Raw genomic sequence first — 15,849 nt, 5'->3', positions numbered from 1 at the left:
CCTCGTATTAGGTCGCGTTGTCACGTTGGCGGTGTTTTACGTCTAGTAGCCTTTAATAGTGACTATATTCATAACTACTGATTGTAAAATAAAAGTTTTTCCTTTGTTCGGGTCATATTCACTACGACCAATACATTGATCTTTCCGTGTACTTTGTTTAGTTCATGTTGTTGTGCCCTCATTACTGTGGAAAGGTAGAGAACTACTTCGGCCTAATCGCCCATTTTGGGCCTATCGAGCAGAAAACTTCATGTAAATCCATGATTTCAGAGTTAACAAGTCAATTATGCGTTTGGTATGATACTTTAGTTAATAAGCTACCGAACGTTTGCACCCATTATTCCCAAAAACAAAAGAAGCGCTCCGACCGAATCATTTTTTATCTTCATCCGACAGGCCGAAGTGAATTCATTGTCGTTAGACTTTTGACAATATCTCAACGATTTGTTTCTCTTTATCAAATCTTACGGTACGTATGGAAAGGTAAATAAATTTGGAAGCCATCAGTAATAATAACATTCCGTTCGGTGCTTAACTGCGCTATATTAAGAAAGACTAAATGCGGGTTGTTCTTAATAGGTCGGAAATGGGGTAGTTAACCCTATTCGTTTTCTATATAGTTAAATCATCCATACTTGCCCTTCTCACAATAAGCCTCATTAAATTGTGATGTTCCGCATTATTCAAAGCGATCTTGGACCTCTCCAAATAAGCGCCCTTTCATCAATCAAAATAAATCTTAGCGACAAAAACAAGCGATGATACTACACTGAGGCAAAAAAAATCTTAAGAATTCTACAAGACATGACTTATGAACTAAGACTATTTTGATTTCATAAGATACTTATGAATTCCATAAGCATGAGATGTATGTATGTATATATGTATGTATGTATATACAATCCAACTTCCACTGTCCGGCAGTGTTTTTATGGAAGAAAAATGTTTGCAATATAATCTATCATTATTATACTGATCTCATTGCAAACAATTTTAGCCCGGAAGTTGAAAGGTGATAGCTCTGTTGAGATTCAGTAACCCATTTCAGAATGTCTGGTCACTCACGTCCATTCCGAGGTTACTTTCACTTACAACAAGCCCCGCATACACGTAGTACCGATATAAAATGTATATTGGTACTGCGTGTACACTTCCATCATCAAAGCAATTCCTGCTTTGTAGATGGCACGTATTTAGTAGGATGCATTTCATATTTTTATATCTAGTTGTAATCAGTTAGATCTCACCGCTTATGTATTGTGTCCTCGAAGTGGAAGCATCGTAGTCTAATCTGCAAATTCATCTTTCCCGGTTTTTGTCCAGGGGCAGAACGCCAATGCTTCCGGAAGTGGAGGCGTAGCACCGGAACACACTAGCACGACGCTACAGCAACACAACTATTCAAACAAAATTCTAGCCCGGGAATTTTCACAATAATTCACAATATTAAAACACTGATAAATTAACCATAATGAATCTATATACACATGATAATAATAAAAACGAATTACTTTTTGCCTTAGTACAAGCCAAAAAGCACGCGGAAAATACGGAATTTGTGACAGCGAAATTAAAACCGACCGTTTGATGAATTCCATAAGCATGAGATATGCTTTTTATAAGCACGACTTATGATGATTATGAACGCTCATAATTCGATTCCGGTCTGCTATAGTTTTTAATATTTTTTTTAAGTTTCATAAGCTATCTTATGAATTCTGTTTCATAAGTCAAACTTATGGTTTAAATCCTTATGTCGAAATTTCATAAGTGGTTCCTATGGAATCCTAATGTTCCTTTGTCTCAGTGTAATATTTGACCATGCAGCAGAACCCTGGCCCGAACCTTTTCAGGTTTCCAATCTCAAAACCAAGGCTCACAACCGCCAGAGTTCGATGTGGTAAATTTTAGGTGATCTCCCAACTTTACCAAAGAAAGAGGAGAAAGTTAATCATGTCTACTTTCTATTGCCATACTGTGAACATTATTATAAGTTTTACACGAAAAGAGTAATCACGGGTCGAAAATTTGCGGTCACGTCCCCTGGAATGGGTCAATACGACTTCTGTTTATCTGGCTCTCATTCAGACTACATTACGATACATCACTAACGGTTGTTCATTTGATGTTTCTGTCCACAGGAACCTCTCCAGCATACAGGACCGGGAAATCTGCTGTTACAGCATCTCGTGCAAAGAGAAGGATAATATCGACATCACCCTGCAGTGGCTGATCGCCCACTCCAAGAGCCAAAGCCGTTAAGAAGTGCGGTGTCGTCGTTATTGCAGCAAGTGTGTCGGTCTGTGAGTATGTGTGAGTGTTTGTTGTGTACATTTTGCTAGTGTCTATTGGCTAGGGGATTTTTACGAACTGTTTTAAAAATCAATGAGCATGCGACGAAACTGATGGACTGATGGAATACGACTACGAGGCCGCGATCACCAACAAAGCGCACCGACACCACACACTCACCGTTTTTAGTAAGGTAAACACATGAATTTAGAAATGAGGACACAATTAGAACATTCAGCAGAACACTTAGGTATACCCGAAAAGCTCGAGGTTAAGACTCTCCTAGGATTGTTGTTAGGTACGTGGGAACCGTACGTTCTCCGAATCTCAGAAACATACACACCGGTACGATCGATCGAAATGAAAATGGGACAGCCCCGGGGATCATTGCAAGTAGGGATTAAGCAAAAAGTGGAAGATTTGCGTGAATGCGATTGATTATAAGTTGTAGCAACTAAGCAGAATCTTGTTTTTAAAATACAGTTTATTACCAAACCAAGCAAGCAAATTCAACAATACGCGGGAAAAAAAAACTGTCGTTGAAAAACAGAAGGGGAGTGATCGGGATGAAGCAGCCTAGGAACCCAAATCAATCAACAGTTAGTAACGCAAAAGAAACGCCAAATAATTCACACTAGAAAAAAATCACACAGCAACAAACTTTGGCGACACACACTAATCCGAGTTGTTGCCGCTCACACAATAATGGATGCACGCGGAAAGAAAATTCTGCTAGGAAAACAATTAAATTGAAACAAATCTGCTTTTTAGATAACTGTTGTTAATTGAGTACGTGTGGGAAGAATGAGCGGTCCTTTTTCATCAGTTTGTTTGTTCTTTTTTTTCCGATTCTGTTGTCTCCAGTCCGCCGAAAAGTTCGGTTTTCTTTCGTGGTTTTTATCCCGTTCCCATAGTTATTATTTGAATGAGTACACGAGAGCGATCTGAGTGAGGTGACCGTGCGAGCGAATTGACCTTCAATTGATAGTATAAAATATCCTAAAACAAAACACAGTTGAACACATTATTCTCTAGCGCTAACTGATATTTTTCGATGTTAAGGAACAAGAAACGAACCAACCCTTCAAAGTTTTATTTTACACATTTTAAAGGCTTCTTATTCATATACCTTATTGTTTTTTAATGTAAGCATAGAGTTCAGTTTATTTTTCTCTAATTTTTAAGATGGTCCATTTCTAACAGAAAAATTCTAGGTTTCGCGCAGTGATATGTTGAATAATGTTAAAACGTAATATAAATAATAAAATCAAGTCGATATAGATCAGAAGTAACACAATAATATCCGAATTGGGTTTAACGTTGCGATGCCATTGTCAGGAAGAGAAAAAAACACAGTTCTCAGTAATGGCTTTCTTCTTTTCTAAATTTTACTAGGTACCAAAATTGTAGTGTCATTGTCAAAATTTAAAATTCGTTAATCAAAGTTAGCTTCCCTATGTAGTAGCAGTTGAGAGAGTTGTTCGCGTTTCCAGTCTAATCTTGGGTATTATTTTCCAGTTTTTTTTTTGTTAAGTTCTTGTATGTATATGTTTTTCTTCTGGTGAAACAAATTTCAAGCGAATATATTAATCATTATGACAACAAAACGAGAAGAGACAAAAAACAAATATAGTTAGTAGATGATACAAACAACTGGAAACTAAGAATGAATATGATTAATGATAAATTGATTACTTAAACTTATACTGTATATAATGACAACATATGATAATAATAATAAAATATTATATGACTATACGCACTGCGTTTTTCTGTACGTTGATACAAAATAGAGACAGCCATGTTTTACCTGCGATTCCTAATCTGTCTTCTGAACCGGTCTGAAACTTTATCTGGACAAAAACAATATTCTCGGTTGTCTATTATGCAACGTAAGTGTGTGCCTTGGGGACCGGACTGTAAAATTAAGGAAAATTTAACTCCCCATCCTTCCTATTCATATTCCTCATGACACAGATTTCTAGAGCATGTCGTACTTGATAGATCGGGTATTAGCACAGACAAACAGACATAACACATTTAATTTTTGTCACTAAAACATTACCGCCATCTGGTGGACACTACGCTGAACAGATGGCGGTAGTGTGTAAACGTCAAACGCAAGGGAAAAGACTATGCGCGCCACAGGTGGCAGTACTACAAACTACAATACTTTTACTTACTCTCGATGAACAACTTGCGAGAGTTATGACTGCACAGGGCTGTTACAACAGGCGCGGATTTCGCGAATTTCGCGGATTTGTCGTTGTTGGCATTTGGCTCTCAATTTTTAACCGGTTCAAACCAAACACCCTGTAAATAATCGAGAAATGATCTCAATTCCATAAGTTACACCGGATTTACACGGAAATTCCCTGGGGTCTGCCCAATGTGAGACATGTTCATGGTTGTTTGTTTCCAATATGAACATAACATTTTTCATAATATAATGAGAGAGAGAAGGATTAGTATTTTCCATTTAATTCCACTACTTTATTTGCTTATCCTTGACAGATACGCGTATTTCGTCTACAATGTGCAGACTTCTTCAGTGTCGACAGTCGAGTATTAGTACAAGACACTGAAGAAGTCTGCACATTGTAGACGAAATACGCGTATCTGTCAAGGATAAGCAAATAAAGTAGTGGAATTAAATGGAAAATACTAATCCTTCTCTCTCTCATTATACAGGTATTCCACTAAGACGCCCACATTCATCAGGATAACATTTTTCGTTATCAAATCATAAACAAATCGTATACATGCGAGTAATTGCCATCTATACCGGATATTCTAGGTTCTCTAAATCGTCCTTGAGTTCAGTTGATTTGTTCTACTATATCAACCAGGACTGCAATGATGTCTGTAGTATCGAAATATGTCCAAACAGATTCAAAGTGCCTATGTGGATCGTGTCCGACCTATTGCTACGTATACAAGATGTTATAGGTTCTGAAGTCATTCTGGAGATCAGATTATTTTTCTACTAGATCACCCAAGACTAATTAAATACCTGTAGTATCAAAATATGCCCAAACAAATTTGCAGTGTCTATGTGGATCATGCCAACCTACTTCCGGGTATGCCAAATGTTCTAGGATTTCCAAATCGATGTTTCGATACTACCAATATTATCCCAGTCTTTGTTGATTTAGTAAAAAACATCATCTGAACTGCAGGAAGATTTGGAAATCCTAGATCGTCTGGTATACGTGGAAATAATTAAACATTATCCATATAGTCACTATGAATCTGTTTGGATACATTTCGATACTACAGACTTTATCCCAGTCATGGTAGATCTAGTAGAATAATGAACTCCAGAACGATTTGGATAACTTAAAATATCCGGTATACATGGCAATAGTACATGCATGATCCACATAGACAATGTGCATCTGTCTGGAAATATTTCGAAACTAAAGACATTGTCTCAATCTCGGTTGATCTAGTAGATCAAATTGTCTGAACTCCAGGACGATTTGAAGAACCTACAACATCTGAATTACTCGGAAATAGATCATGCATGATCCACATAGACACTCTGAATCTGATTGGACATTTTTCGATACTACAGACATTATTGCAGTCTTGGTTGATCTAGTTGAACAAATCAACTGATGTCCTGGACGATTTGGAAAACCCATAATTTCCGGTATACATAGTAATAAGTCGTGCATGATACACAAAGTCACATATATACAATTCGGTTATGATTTGATAACGAAAAAGTGCTAGGTTCATATTAGAATAAAAAAATTTCATGAAGATGTCTCACCATTGGACAGACCCCAAGGAATATCCGTGTAAATACAGAACCGTGACGTAAACAACAACTGTGACTTATGAAACTCTGGTAATTTCTCGATTATGTGCAGGGTGTTTGGTTTGAATCGGTTAAACATTGAGAAAACAAGTGTCAAATTAACCACAACATTTAGGACAGCAACATACGTTTAACTTTCAAGAAAATTTGCATTTCAAATGAAATTACATTCATTTTTTGAAAATAATGTTTCATCAAATCTAGGCCGGTATTATTCAATAGAATTTCATAATGTAAGGGTCTTATATTAAGTTCACTAATTACTCAGAATTTATACTATACATAAATAATTGAAGATGATACATTGTTATTTTTTAGGTTACAAACGATACTCCTTTAGCTCAGTCGGTAAAGGCGCAGCTACAAAGCAACTCCATGCTGGAGGCGACTGAGTTCGTTTCCCGTCCGGTCTATTAATTTTTCGGGTTGGAAAATTTCTCTACTTTGATACTAGGATGGTACAGGCATATAAAGCTCTCAATTAAAATGTGAAAGTACTTCAAAGAACACTAAGTTGAGAGCAGCTTACAATAAGCTTGAAATGCCATGTAGTACCTACCTAGTATACAAATGGTATTTTTAGGTAATGAAAATATTTTTTTTTGTCGCGGATTGTATTTGAAGTCGCGGATTTCATTTGAGAAATCGCGGATTTCGCGGATCAAATTTATAAAAACTTGTAACAGCCCTGCATATCAATGGTTGCTACTGCTACTCAACTGGTAGGTAGGATTCGTTGTACCAGGATTGATAAATACTGTAATTTCAATGCCGAATTAGAATAAAACGAGTGCTTCTTGTTTGATGGTTGAACATTGACTGATGGTTTACTACGACCAAACAACTCTCGCGTCACTTTTCAAAAGGTCCTAAGTAATAAATGTAAACAAATCGAGATAAGCGATACAAAGTATTGCTCTTCTATCATTGTATGTGATACAAAAACATCCATTCAAATTTACTTTTATTTATTTAAGAAAACCATTGATCAAAAATTGTCCAATGTACAGTTTGAAATGATGGGTAAATGATTGTTACTTCGGTCATTCGGACTGCCTAACATGATTGGTGCTCATTTTCCAAAGGCGGGGCCAATCTAAAGTTAGGTACTATACTCTGAAATCTGTGAAAGGGAATCTAGTATCATGTAGACAAAACGTCCAATGTATCACTCATTGATTATGTCATTGAGAAAAATCGTCCAATGTAACATGTCCGATGTACAACTCAACTTGTCAAAACGTCCTTTGTGGTTTTTTCTATGTTGTAGCATGAAATTCAAAGTAAAATTGTGATATTACCGTTTCTTCTGAATTTTCAACGTTATTATACACTGACTACATTAAAAATAGTATTGAAAAATGTATTGTTTTTAAACAGTTAAATTAATAATCTGTCGAAGTTCAACTTCGATTTTCTCAAAATGGTGGATATGTTACATTGGTCTATTTGAAAAGTGACGCGAGAACTTATAGCTAATTTGTTTATTATCGGGGTTGGAATCAGTTCCAACCCAGTGCGAAACCGAACTTTTTGTCAGTGCGAACCTTAACCTGAGCTAGGTTTTAATAACAAACGAGCAAACTGACGTTTGTCAGAAAACAAGCAGACCCAATCTAGATACCCGATCTGAATAATAAACGAATTCTGATAGAAACGTCCTAGACAATCTGAATGCACGTATATTCAAAGTAGTTTTCGTGATATACAAACATATGTATAAACAAAAAATTCGTATAGAATGCAAAGAAATGGCTTATACGTACAAAAGTGGAGGCCATATACGTGCATATTTTAATTTAATTTTAAACGAGTTGATTTAACATCATATACGATTTAATCTGCAATAACAAATTAATTTTGAAAAGTCTTACGGTGTAATCCGATTTAATTTGTGATACAGTACGACGGAAAAATGAGTCATCGCATATAAGTCGGAAATTTGCATTCTATACGATTTAACTTAAACATAAAGGGTGATACGGTCAAAATTTGGTCAAGGGAAAACGCGTGTAAATCGGTGAAATCGTTTATTTAAAAAATCAAATTAAATTTCTTTTTCAAGTTCAATTAGTATAAAATTCAGGAAAAATATTCAGTTAGGCTTCCGCTTTTCTAAATCCGAATTGCCGGGCCTTACGCTTGACCCCTACCATCAGATTTTGTACAGCCACCTTGTCCACCTTCTTCGCCGCAGAAAGCCAGTTTGCCTTGAACTGCTGCTCGCCCTTAGCAGTTTTTTTGGTCTTCTTTAGGTTCCGCTTGACAATAGCCCAGTATTTCTCAATTGGGCGGAGCTCTGGCGTGTTGGGAGGGTTCTTGTCCTTGGAAACCACCTGCACGTTTTGTTGGCGGCGTACCACTCCATGGCCTTTTTACCGTAATGGCAAGATGCCAAATCCGGCCAAAACAGTACGGAACAACCGTGTTTCTTGAGGAAAGGCAGCAGACGTTTATTCAAACACTCTTTCACGTAAATTTCTTGGTTGACAGTCCCGGAAGCTATGAAAATGCTGCTTTTCAAGCCACAGGTACAGATGGCTTGCCAAACCAGATATTTCTTTGCGAACTTTGACAGTTTCATGTGCTTGAAAACATCTGCTACCTTTCCCCTTCCTTTTGCCGTATAAAACTCCTGTCCCGGAAGCTGCTTGTAGTCGGCTTTGACGTAGGTTTCGTTGTCCATTACCACGCAGTCAAACTTCATCAGCATCGTCGTGTACAGCCTCCGGGATCGCGCTTTGGCCGTCGTATTTTGTTTATCATCGCGATTTGGAGTCACTACCTTCTTGTAAGTCGATAGTCCGGCTCGTTTTTTGGCTCGATGCACGGTTGTAGACGATACACCCAGCTTATTTGCAGCATCTCGGAGAGAGAGGTTAGGGTTTCGCTTGAAACTACCGGCAACTCTCTTTGTCGTCTCAGTGGCTTCCGGTTTTCGACTTCCCCCCGATCCAGACTTCCTGGCTGTCGACAAACGTTCCCCAAACACTTTAATTACATTTGTAACGGTTGATTTGGCAACTTTTAGCGATTTTGCCAACTTTGCGTGCGAGTAGCTCGGATTTTCGCGATGCGCGAGCAAAATTTTGATACGCTGCTCTTCTTGCTTGAAGAAGCATTTTGACAACTGAAGAGTGAATTCCAAAATCAAAATAGGAGCAACATTCTACACACACACACCTTCAAAATGAGGGGTGTTCAGGTTTTTTAAATGCAAAATTGAAAGAAATACGTCAAGTTGATATTGACCAAATTTTGACCGTATCACCCTTTAATGCGAGGTATGCCATTCTTATTTGCGATTTTGACTTAAACTGTAGCAATTTACGATACTGTCTGTACATTGTTATACGACTTCTGGTTGTCTGGGGTCTACTCAAGTTAGAGTGTAGGTAACGATTGAAGTTTATTGATCAATTATACCAACGCTTACTATATTCTAACATCCCCCCTTAAGCGGGAAATCCTGAATTCCTAACATTTTTCTATTTTCAAACAGCTTTGTGTTCGCTAGTGCTTTCGTGAACATATCTGCTACCTGAAGGTTAAATTAACATAAGGATGCCTGATGCAAAATTTGAAATTTTCGCTCCACAGTGCTCAAACGGTTCCAAATTGGGTCCTGATTAGCCTCCCAAAATTTGAACTACTTTAGTAAGAAACTGACTTGGCACAAACCATTTCAAGTTTATATGGGAATTACTATGGGATTCACCACATCATTATGATTTTAAAAATGATAGCAGTGATTGTAGAAAATTTTCTCACCTACATCTTTGTTGAAAACCACTTTTCAATCAAATGTAAGGAACAATAGTTATTAATGAATCAAGTCACTGATGTCTTATGATTATGCTCATTCAACTGTTTAGCAGGCAACATTGGTGTTTCTGGTGCGAAGAATAGAGCACAAATATGATGGCTACTATGTCACACTGCAGAATCCAGTGTTGCGCACAAAACGTCTAATTAATCATGCCATAAGATTATCAATCTCTTAAACAATTAATAACTATTTAATTTGATATTTGACTGAAAAACGATATTTCGCAAAGTTGTAGCTTAGAAAATTTTCCGTAAGAATAGTTATAGAACTTTTCGAAAAAGCAATATGGAAAATGGGTAGAAGACAATGAACAAAAAGTTTAGTTTTCCCATAGTAATTTCCATACAAACTTCGAATGGTTTGTGCCAAGTCAGTTTTTTACCAAATGAGATTAAATTTTGGGAGGCTAATCAGGACCTGATTTGAAACCGTTTGAGCAGTGTGGAGCAAAAATTTCAAATTTTGCATCAGTCTAATGCCTTTTGTCTATATGCTTGCTTTTGAAGAGTAGCCGACATCCTTCTCCGCCAGACTTACTGCTCTCTTGTTATCGCAGTTGATCGGAACGGAAATTTCGACATCGTGAAGCTCTTGCAGGAATCCCCTCCACCATGCCGCTTCCTGGGTGGCAGAAGAGAGTGCCATATATTCAGCCTCGGTGGTGGAAAGTGCTACGGTGGACTGCCTCTTCGAGCTCCAAGAAATACCAGAGTTTCGACGTCGTTCGCCCAATCCGCACCGCTGTATCCTTGAAAGTTCTGCTCGCAGTTGGCCCGATACACCAGCTTGTAGTCCTTTGTACCTTTCAGGTACGGTAGAATTCGTTTGGCTGCGGTTCAGTGGGCTGCTCCAGGTTCATGGCTGAAGTTGCTGACGACCAGTGGCGTCCCGTAACCTCACTTTTTACCTGTGCACCAACTTTCAAAACCAGATTTTATGCTATATTCATACTCGAATCTGTTGACAAATACACCTTATCTTCTAGTTTACTCGATATCTATCCATTGCAAGCAATATTTTGATAATTGTTTATGTTTTGAGAGTTGGTGCACAGGTCGATTGAGTTTAAGGAAACGCCACTGCTGACGTTCCTTGAACGGAGTGCTTCTCATCTTCTCTTTCTCTTCCACAGATTCGGGTTGCATCACTTTCGTCAACTTTTGGTTCACGTCAGGGGTGTCGATACGGAGTTGGATCCCTCCATCCGGAATCACTGCAGAAGTTCGTCAATGTAATGCTCCTGGTCTATGGCTACCATGCCATCGGATCGGTTTACTCGCAGTCCCAAGCTGTGCTTGACGTCCCCCATGTTCTTCATTTGGAACTCTGAACACAGTTGTTGCTTGACTTCGTCCACCAGGGTTTGATTGTTGGAAAACAGTAGAAAGTCGTCCACATAGACAGAAATGATGATCACCTTTCCGTCGCCGAACCGGTTGTACACGCAGGAGTCATAGTTAGATCGCTGGAACCCAATCGCCATGAGTTTCCGATCCACCTTCTGGATCCAGATACGGCTCGCCTGCTTCAACCCGTAGTGGGCCTTCTTGAGTCGGCACACCTTCGTCGGTGCCCGCGCCTCCCGGAAACCTTCCGGTTGTTCCATGTAGATCTCCTCTCCATGAAGTTTACACTGCAAGAATGCAGTCACCGCATCCATTTGGCACACCAGCAGATCGTAATCCTTGCCTTTGACTTGGGAATACCCTTTAATCACCAGTCGGGCCTTATGTCGTTCGATGGAGCCATTCGGACCCGTCTTCAGCGCATACACCTACTTATTTTTGAGTGCTCTCCGTCCCGCCGGTAGATCGACAAGGTCCCATGTGTCGTTATCGCGCAACGATCGATGCACGGCCTCCATTGCACCGATCCAGTCATCGCGGTCCGGCCGTTCCAATGCCTGCTGAAGCGTCTCGGGTTGCTACTTGAATTATTGCTCCCAATCACTATTCCCAGAATCGTGTTGCGATCCAACATCGTCTTCCTTTTCGTGTGACGGGAGCGCAGTGATGGACGTCACTGGCCTCATTTGGCCATGATTGTCCTGTGGAAGGGCAAGATTCTGAGGAAGGATACTGTACGTCACCTTAAAGTCAGAATACTTGCCTGCTACTTTGCGCTCCCTCGCGCTGCGCCTCGTGGTAGGTTGAGAAACGTTCCGAGTTGATTGCGGAGGGAGCGCACTGAACAGGAATCGGAATCGTCTTCTTCATCATTGTCGGAGGCCAAAACTCGAGATGGCGTCCTTTCAGCGTATTTCTCTTCATCTGCCTGTTCTGGTTCCCCGGTACGCTCCGGGTGCTCCCCCTCTTCGTTCAGGATGATCACATCACGATTCACGAATACTTTCCTCGTTGTTGGGTCGTACACCCGGTATCCTTTGGAACAGTCAGCATACCCAACCAGTATACACGGCCTCGACTTTGGATCCCTCTTCTTCCGATTAACTTTTGGGACATACGCCATCACCCTCGATCCGCAAACTCGTAGATTTGAAACGCCTGGCATCGTTCCAGTGAATTCTTCAATTGGTGTGATTTTTTTACCTTTTGTTGGCGATCTGTTAATCAAGAACACCACCGTTGAGGTTGCTTCAGCCCAAAACCGCTTGTTCAATCCAGCATCGAAGAGCAAACATCTGGCGCGTTCTTCGATCGTCCGGTTCATCCTTTCCGCAAGTCCGTTTTGTTGCGGATTGCCGAGGTCTCGTGACGGATGCCGCATACCTTCAAGAACTGCTCGAATTTATTTCCGACATACTCGGTTCCGTTGTCGGTCCGCAAACGCTTGATAGATTTGCCTGTCTGCTTCTCGACATACGCTTTGAATTCCACGAACGCATCAAATGCCTCAGCTTTGGATTTCAGGAAGTAAGTGTGTGTCATCCGGCTGGCATCGTCAATGAAGGTAATGAAATATTTGCTACCTCCTAGCGATGTCTTCTCCATTGGTCCGCATAGGTTCGAATGGACCAGCTCCAGCAATTGAGTGGATTGCCTACTCACCGACTTGGTGCTTACCTTCAGCACACTCGATGCACGTTGGTATGTCCTGGCCACGGACTTCGATCCCAGCAACCATTGACGGCAAACGCTTCAGAGATCAGAATGTACCAGCTCCAGCAGTTTTGATGCCCTGGAATCACACTTCAAAAACGGTTTTCGAGCTTGTTTTCCTTCCAGACACACTTGGCAATCCTTCACCGTTTCACCTTGAAAATCTACACGATTGGACACGTGATTGAGCTGCTTCAAACTTGTCTCGTGTCAGCTGAATTCCACTTGCCAGAAACGTCTTCTCCGGCTGATTGACTTTTTTACAGGCCGCCTTCATCCATGATCATAGATGAGTAAAGTATAAGATAAGTAAAGTAAAGATCATAGAGTGGCCTCTTTTGCAGATCGTACTCACCGATAGCAGATTAGTTGCCAAATCAGGAATCTTCAGTAGTCCGTGTTCATCAATCTTGCCGTCTGGAATCTGCATTTCAACCGTACCTCTTGCCAAAACCTTCAAGCTTCAATTGTACGCGGTTCCGACTGTTGCAATGTCGTTTCATCAACGAAGTTCTGATTCGGTCTGGACTTATGACACGTCGCTCCCAAATCAAAATACACGCTTCAGCATCGCCAATCGCAAAAAATGCTGCACAGCCCGTTTGACTTCGATTTTGTCTTGCTTGCAAACTAATCAGGCAACTTGGCCACAAAATGACCTGGCTTTCCGCAGTTGAAGCACATCTTCTCGGAATTCTTCTTGATTTGCGTCTTGAATTTGTTTGAATTCGCATCTCGTGCGTACAATGCTCCATCGTCACTGCCACTTGTAGGTCCTCTTTCGTGCTTCACATCTTGCAGAATCGCCTCGTAGTGATCTGTTAATCCCATCAGCAGCAACGCTACCAACCACAGCTTATGGCTGGTACTCATCAGCTCGTTGACGTATTCATCCACACTCGAACTATTGATCAGACAGAGGTCACCTTCCGTAGCAATCCAATTTTTCGCGTCAATCAGGTACCTTGAAATGCTGTCGCTAGCTTTTTCCAAGATTTTGCTGTATCCGCCGCATCTTGGACGAGACTATAATATAATTGTAACTCTCCATACTGAGACAGATCGTCGCTAATGCTCGCATCTTGAAGTCATTTGCAAAAACTACACCTTCCGCAAGCTCAACGGAACTTCCTTCACGGATCAAAATCATCCGAATCGCAAATGCCCAGGTGGAATAGTTTTCGCGCCCCTTCAACTTCTCTATGGCCGGCATCGCAACGGCTCCCGTCGTAACTCGAACACTTCCTGCTTCAGTTCGTTCAGTTCAGTTTCGTGTCCACCTCCATCAGCTGGCATCTTGAATTCCTTGAATTTTCATCCTGTTACGGATCTGACCCTATATCCGGTTACGGATCTGACCCTATTACCTCTATGCTATAACTAAGGACAGTCACGTAGTTAAGGTTAGTCGCGGGTTACTACACATCACAGCTTTTGTAAACAACGCCTTTCTAGATGATTTCTAGGAATTCAAGACACGCACACACAAACCAACATCACCATCGGATAGGTATGGGCAGATACTCCGATCAAGAGAGTGGTTGCGAGCTTAAAATAAACATAATCTTCATATGCAGTTGCTACGTACCCCCTAGATGGATGATGGAGCAGTTCTACCAAATGTTGGATGGAATAACCGATGAGCTGATCGGACGAAGACCGGTAGTCATCGAAGCAGACTTCAATGCTTGGGCAGTGGTGTGGGGAAGCAGATGTACCAACGATGTACCAGAGGATACATCCTACTGGAAGCTCTGGCAAAGTTAAACGTTAGGCTGTCCAACGAAGGCACCGTCAGCACTTTTCACAGAGACGGCCATTAATTCATTATCGATGTCACTTTCTGCAGCCCATCACTGGTGGAAAACATGAACTGGAGAGTGTGTGAGGGGTGTTCCCATAGCGACTGTAGGATAAAGATAAGAGGGAAATAAAATATATTCAAAATCTGACTTTGAAGGTACAATTCAATTAAGAGAGAAAGAAAAGAAAACAAGGATATTCTTTAAGTGTATGTTTTCCTTCTTCTTGATTGGTCGAAAGAGGAGAAAATATACCTATTTAAGTGAGAAACGTAGCCCAAGTAGATCATTCTTGATTCTAACCGCAAGCAGTAAACATCTCCTAGCAGCAGCACACACCCGAAGAGAAGAACACCAGCAGAAGCCACCCGAAGAGAAGAAGAACATCAGCAGCAGCACGCATCGAAGAGAATAAATACCGATGGTACTGCGCTACCACCGTCATTCTTGGCACGAACCGCAAGCAGTAAACATCTCCTAGCAGCAGCACACACCCGAAGAGAAGAACACCAGCAGAAGCCACCCGAAGAGAAGAAGAACATCAGCAGCAGCACGCATCGAAGAGAATAAATACCGGTGGTACTGCGCTACCACCGTCATTCTTGGCACGGACCGCAAGCAGTAAACATCTCCTAGCAGCAGCACACACCCGAAGAGAAGAAAACTAGCAGAAGCCACCCGAAGAGAAGAAGAACATCAGCAGCAGCACGCATCGAAGAGAATAAATACCGGTAGTACTGCGCTGCCCCCCAGTCATTCTTGGCACGGACCGCAAGCAGTAAACATCTCCTAGCAGCAGCACTCACCCGAAGAGAAAATCGGCAGCACTCGAAGATGGATGGCTTGAATCGTTCGGTTAGCGGCGCCGGCCTTACCCGAAGAGAAGACCAACAGCAGCACCAACCGGCAAGAAAAACAGCAGGCAAGACGTCCGATTACGACAATGGCGCAGCCGGTGGCAATTCGAAGCCTCCTGACAAAAGAAATACCAAAGGTAAAATTACGAAGAGACTAGAGGATGAACTAGCAAAAGCGAGTGTG

At 40.9% G+C, this 15,849-nt stretch overlaps 1 protein-coding gene across 2 annotated transcripts in view; it reads left to right on the top strand.

The window, feature by feature from the left end:
• Arl8 (ADP-ribosylation factor-like protein 8) overlaps positions 1-4,050 on the top strand; it is a 29,425-nt gene extending 25,375 nt beyond the window's left edge. The window contains exons 4-5 of one of the 2 annotated variants that reach the window (XR_010517405.1): positions 2,142-2,485; positions 2,534-4,050. Coding sequence is in view for 1 of the 2 variants with exons in the window: in XM_065216418.1 (XP_065072490.1) it covers positions 2,142-2,262 (121 nt within the window). In the remaining variant the exon portion in view is untranslated. Of the gene's footprint in view, positions 1-2,141 lie in introns of both variants that reach the window. The other variant, XM_065216418.1, reaches the window with a different exon arrangement.
• Positions 4,051-15,849: the final 11,799 nt, after the last annotated feature.

Source organism: Ochlerotatus camptorhynchus, unplaced genomic scaffold, assembly GCF_037179485.1.
Source record: "Ochlerotatus camptorhynchus isolate MF236.1 unplaced genomic scaffold, CSIRO-AGI_Acam_v1.1 ptg000062l, whole genome shotgun sequence".
NCBI lineage: Eukaryota > Metazoa > Arthropoda > Insecta > Diptera > Culicidae > Ochlerotatus > Ochlerotatus camptorhynchus.
Note: the sequence above shows the minus strand (reverse complement) of the source record. Positions and strands in the feature narration are given on the sequence as shown.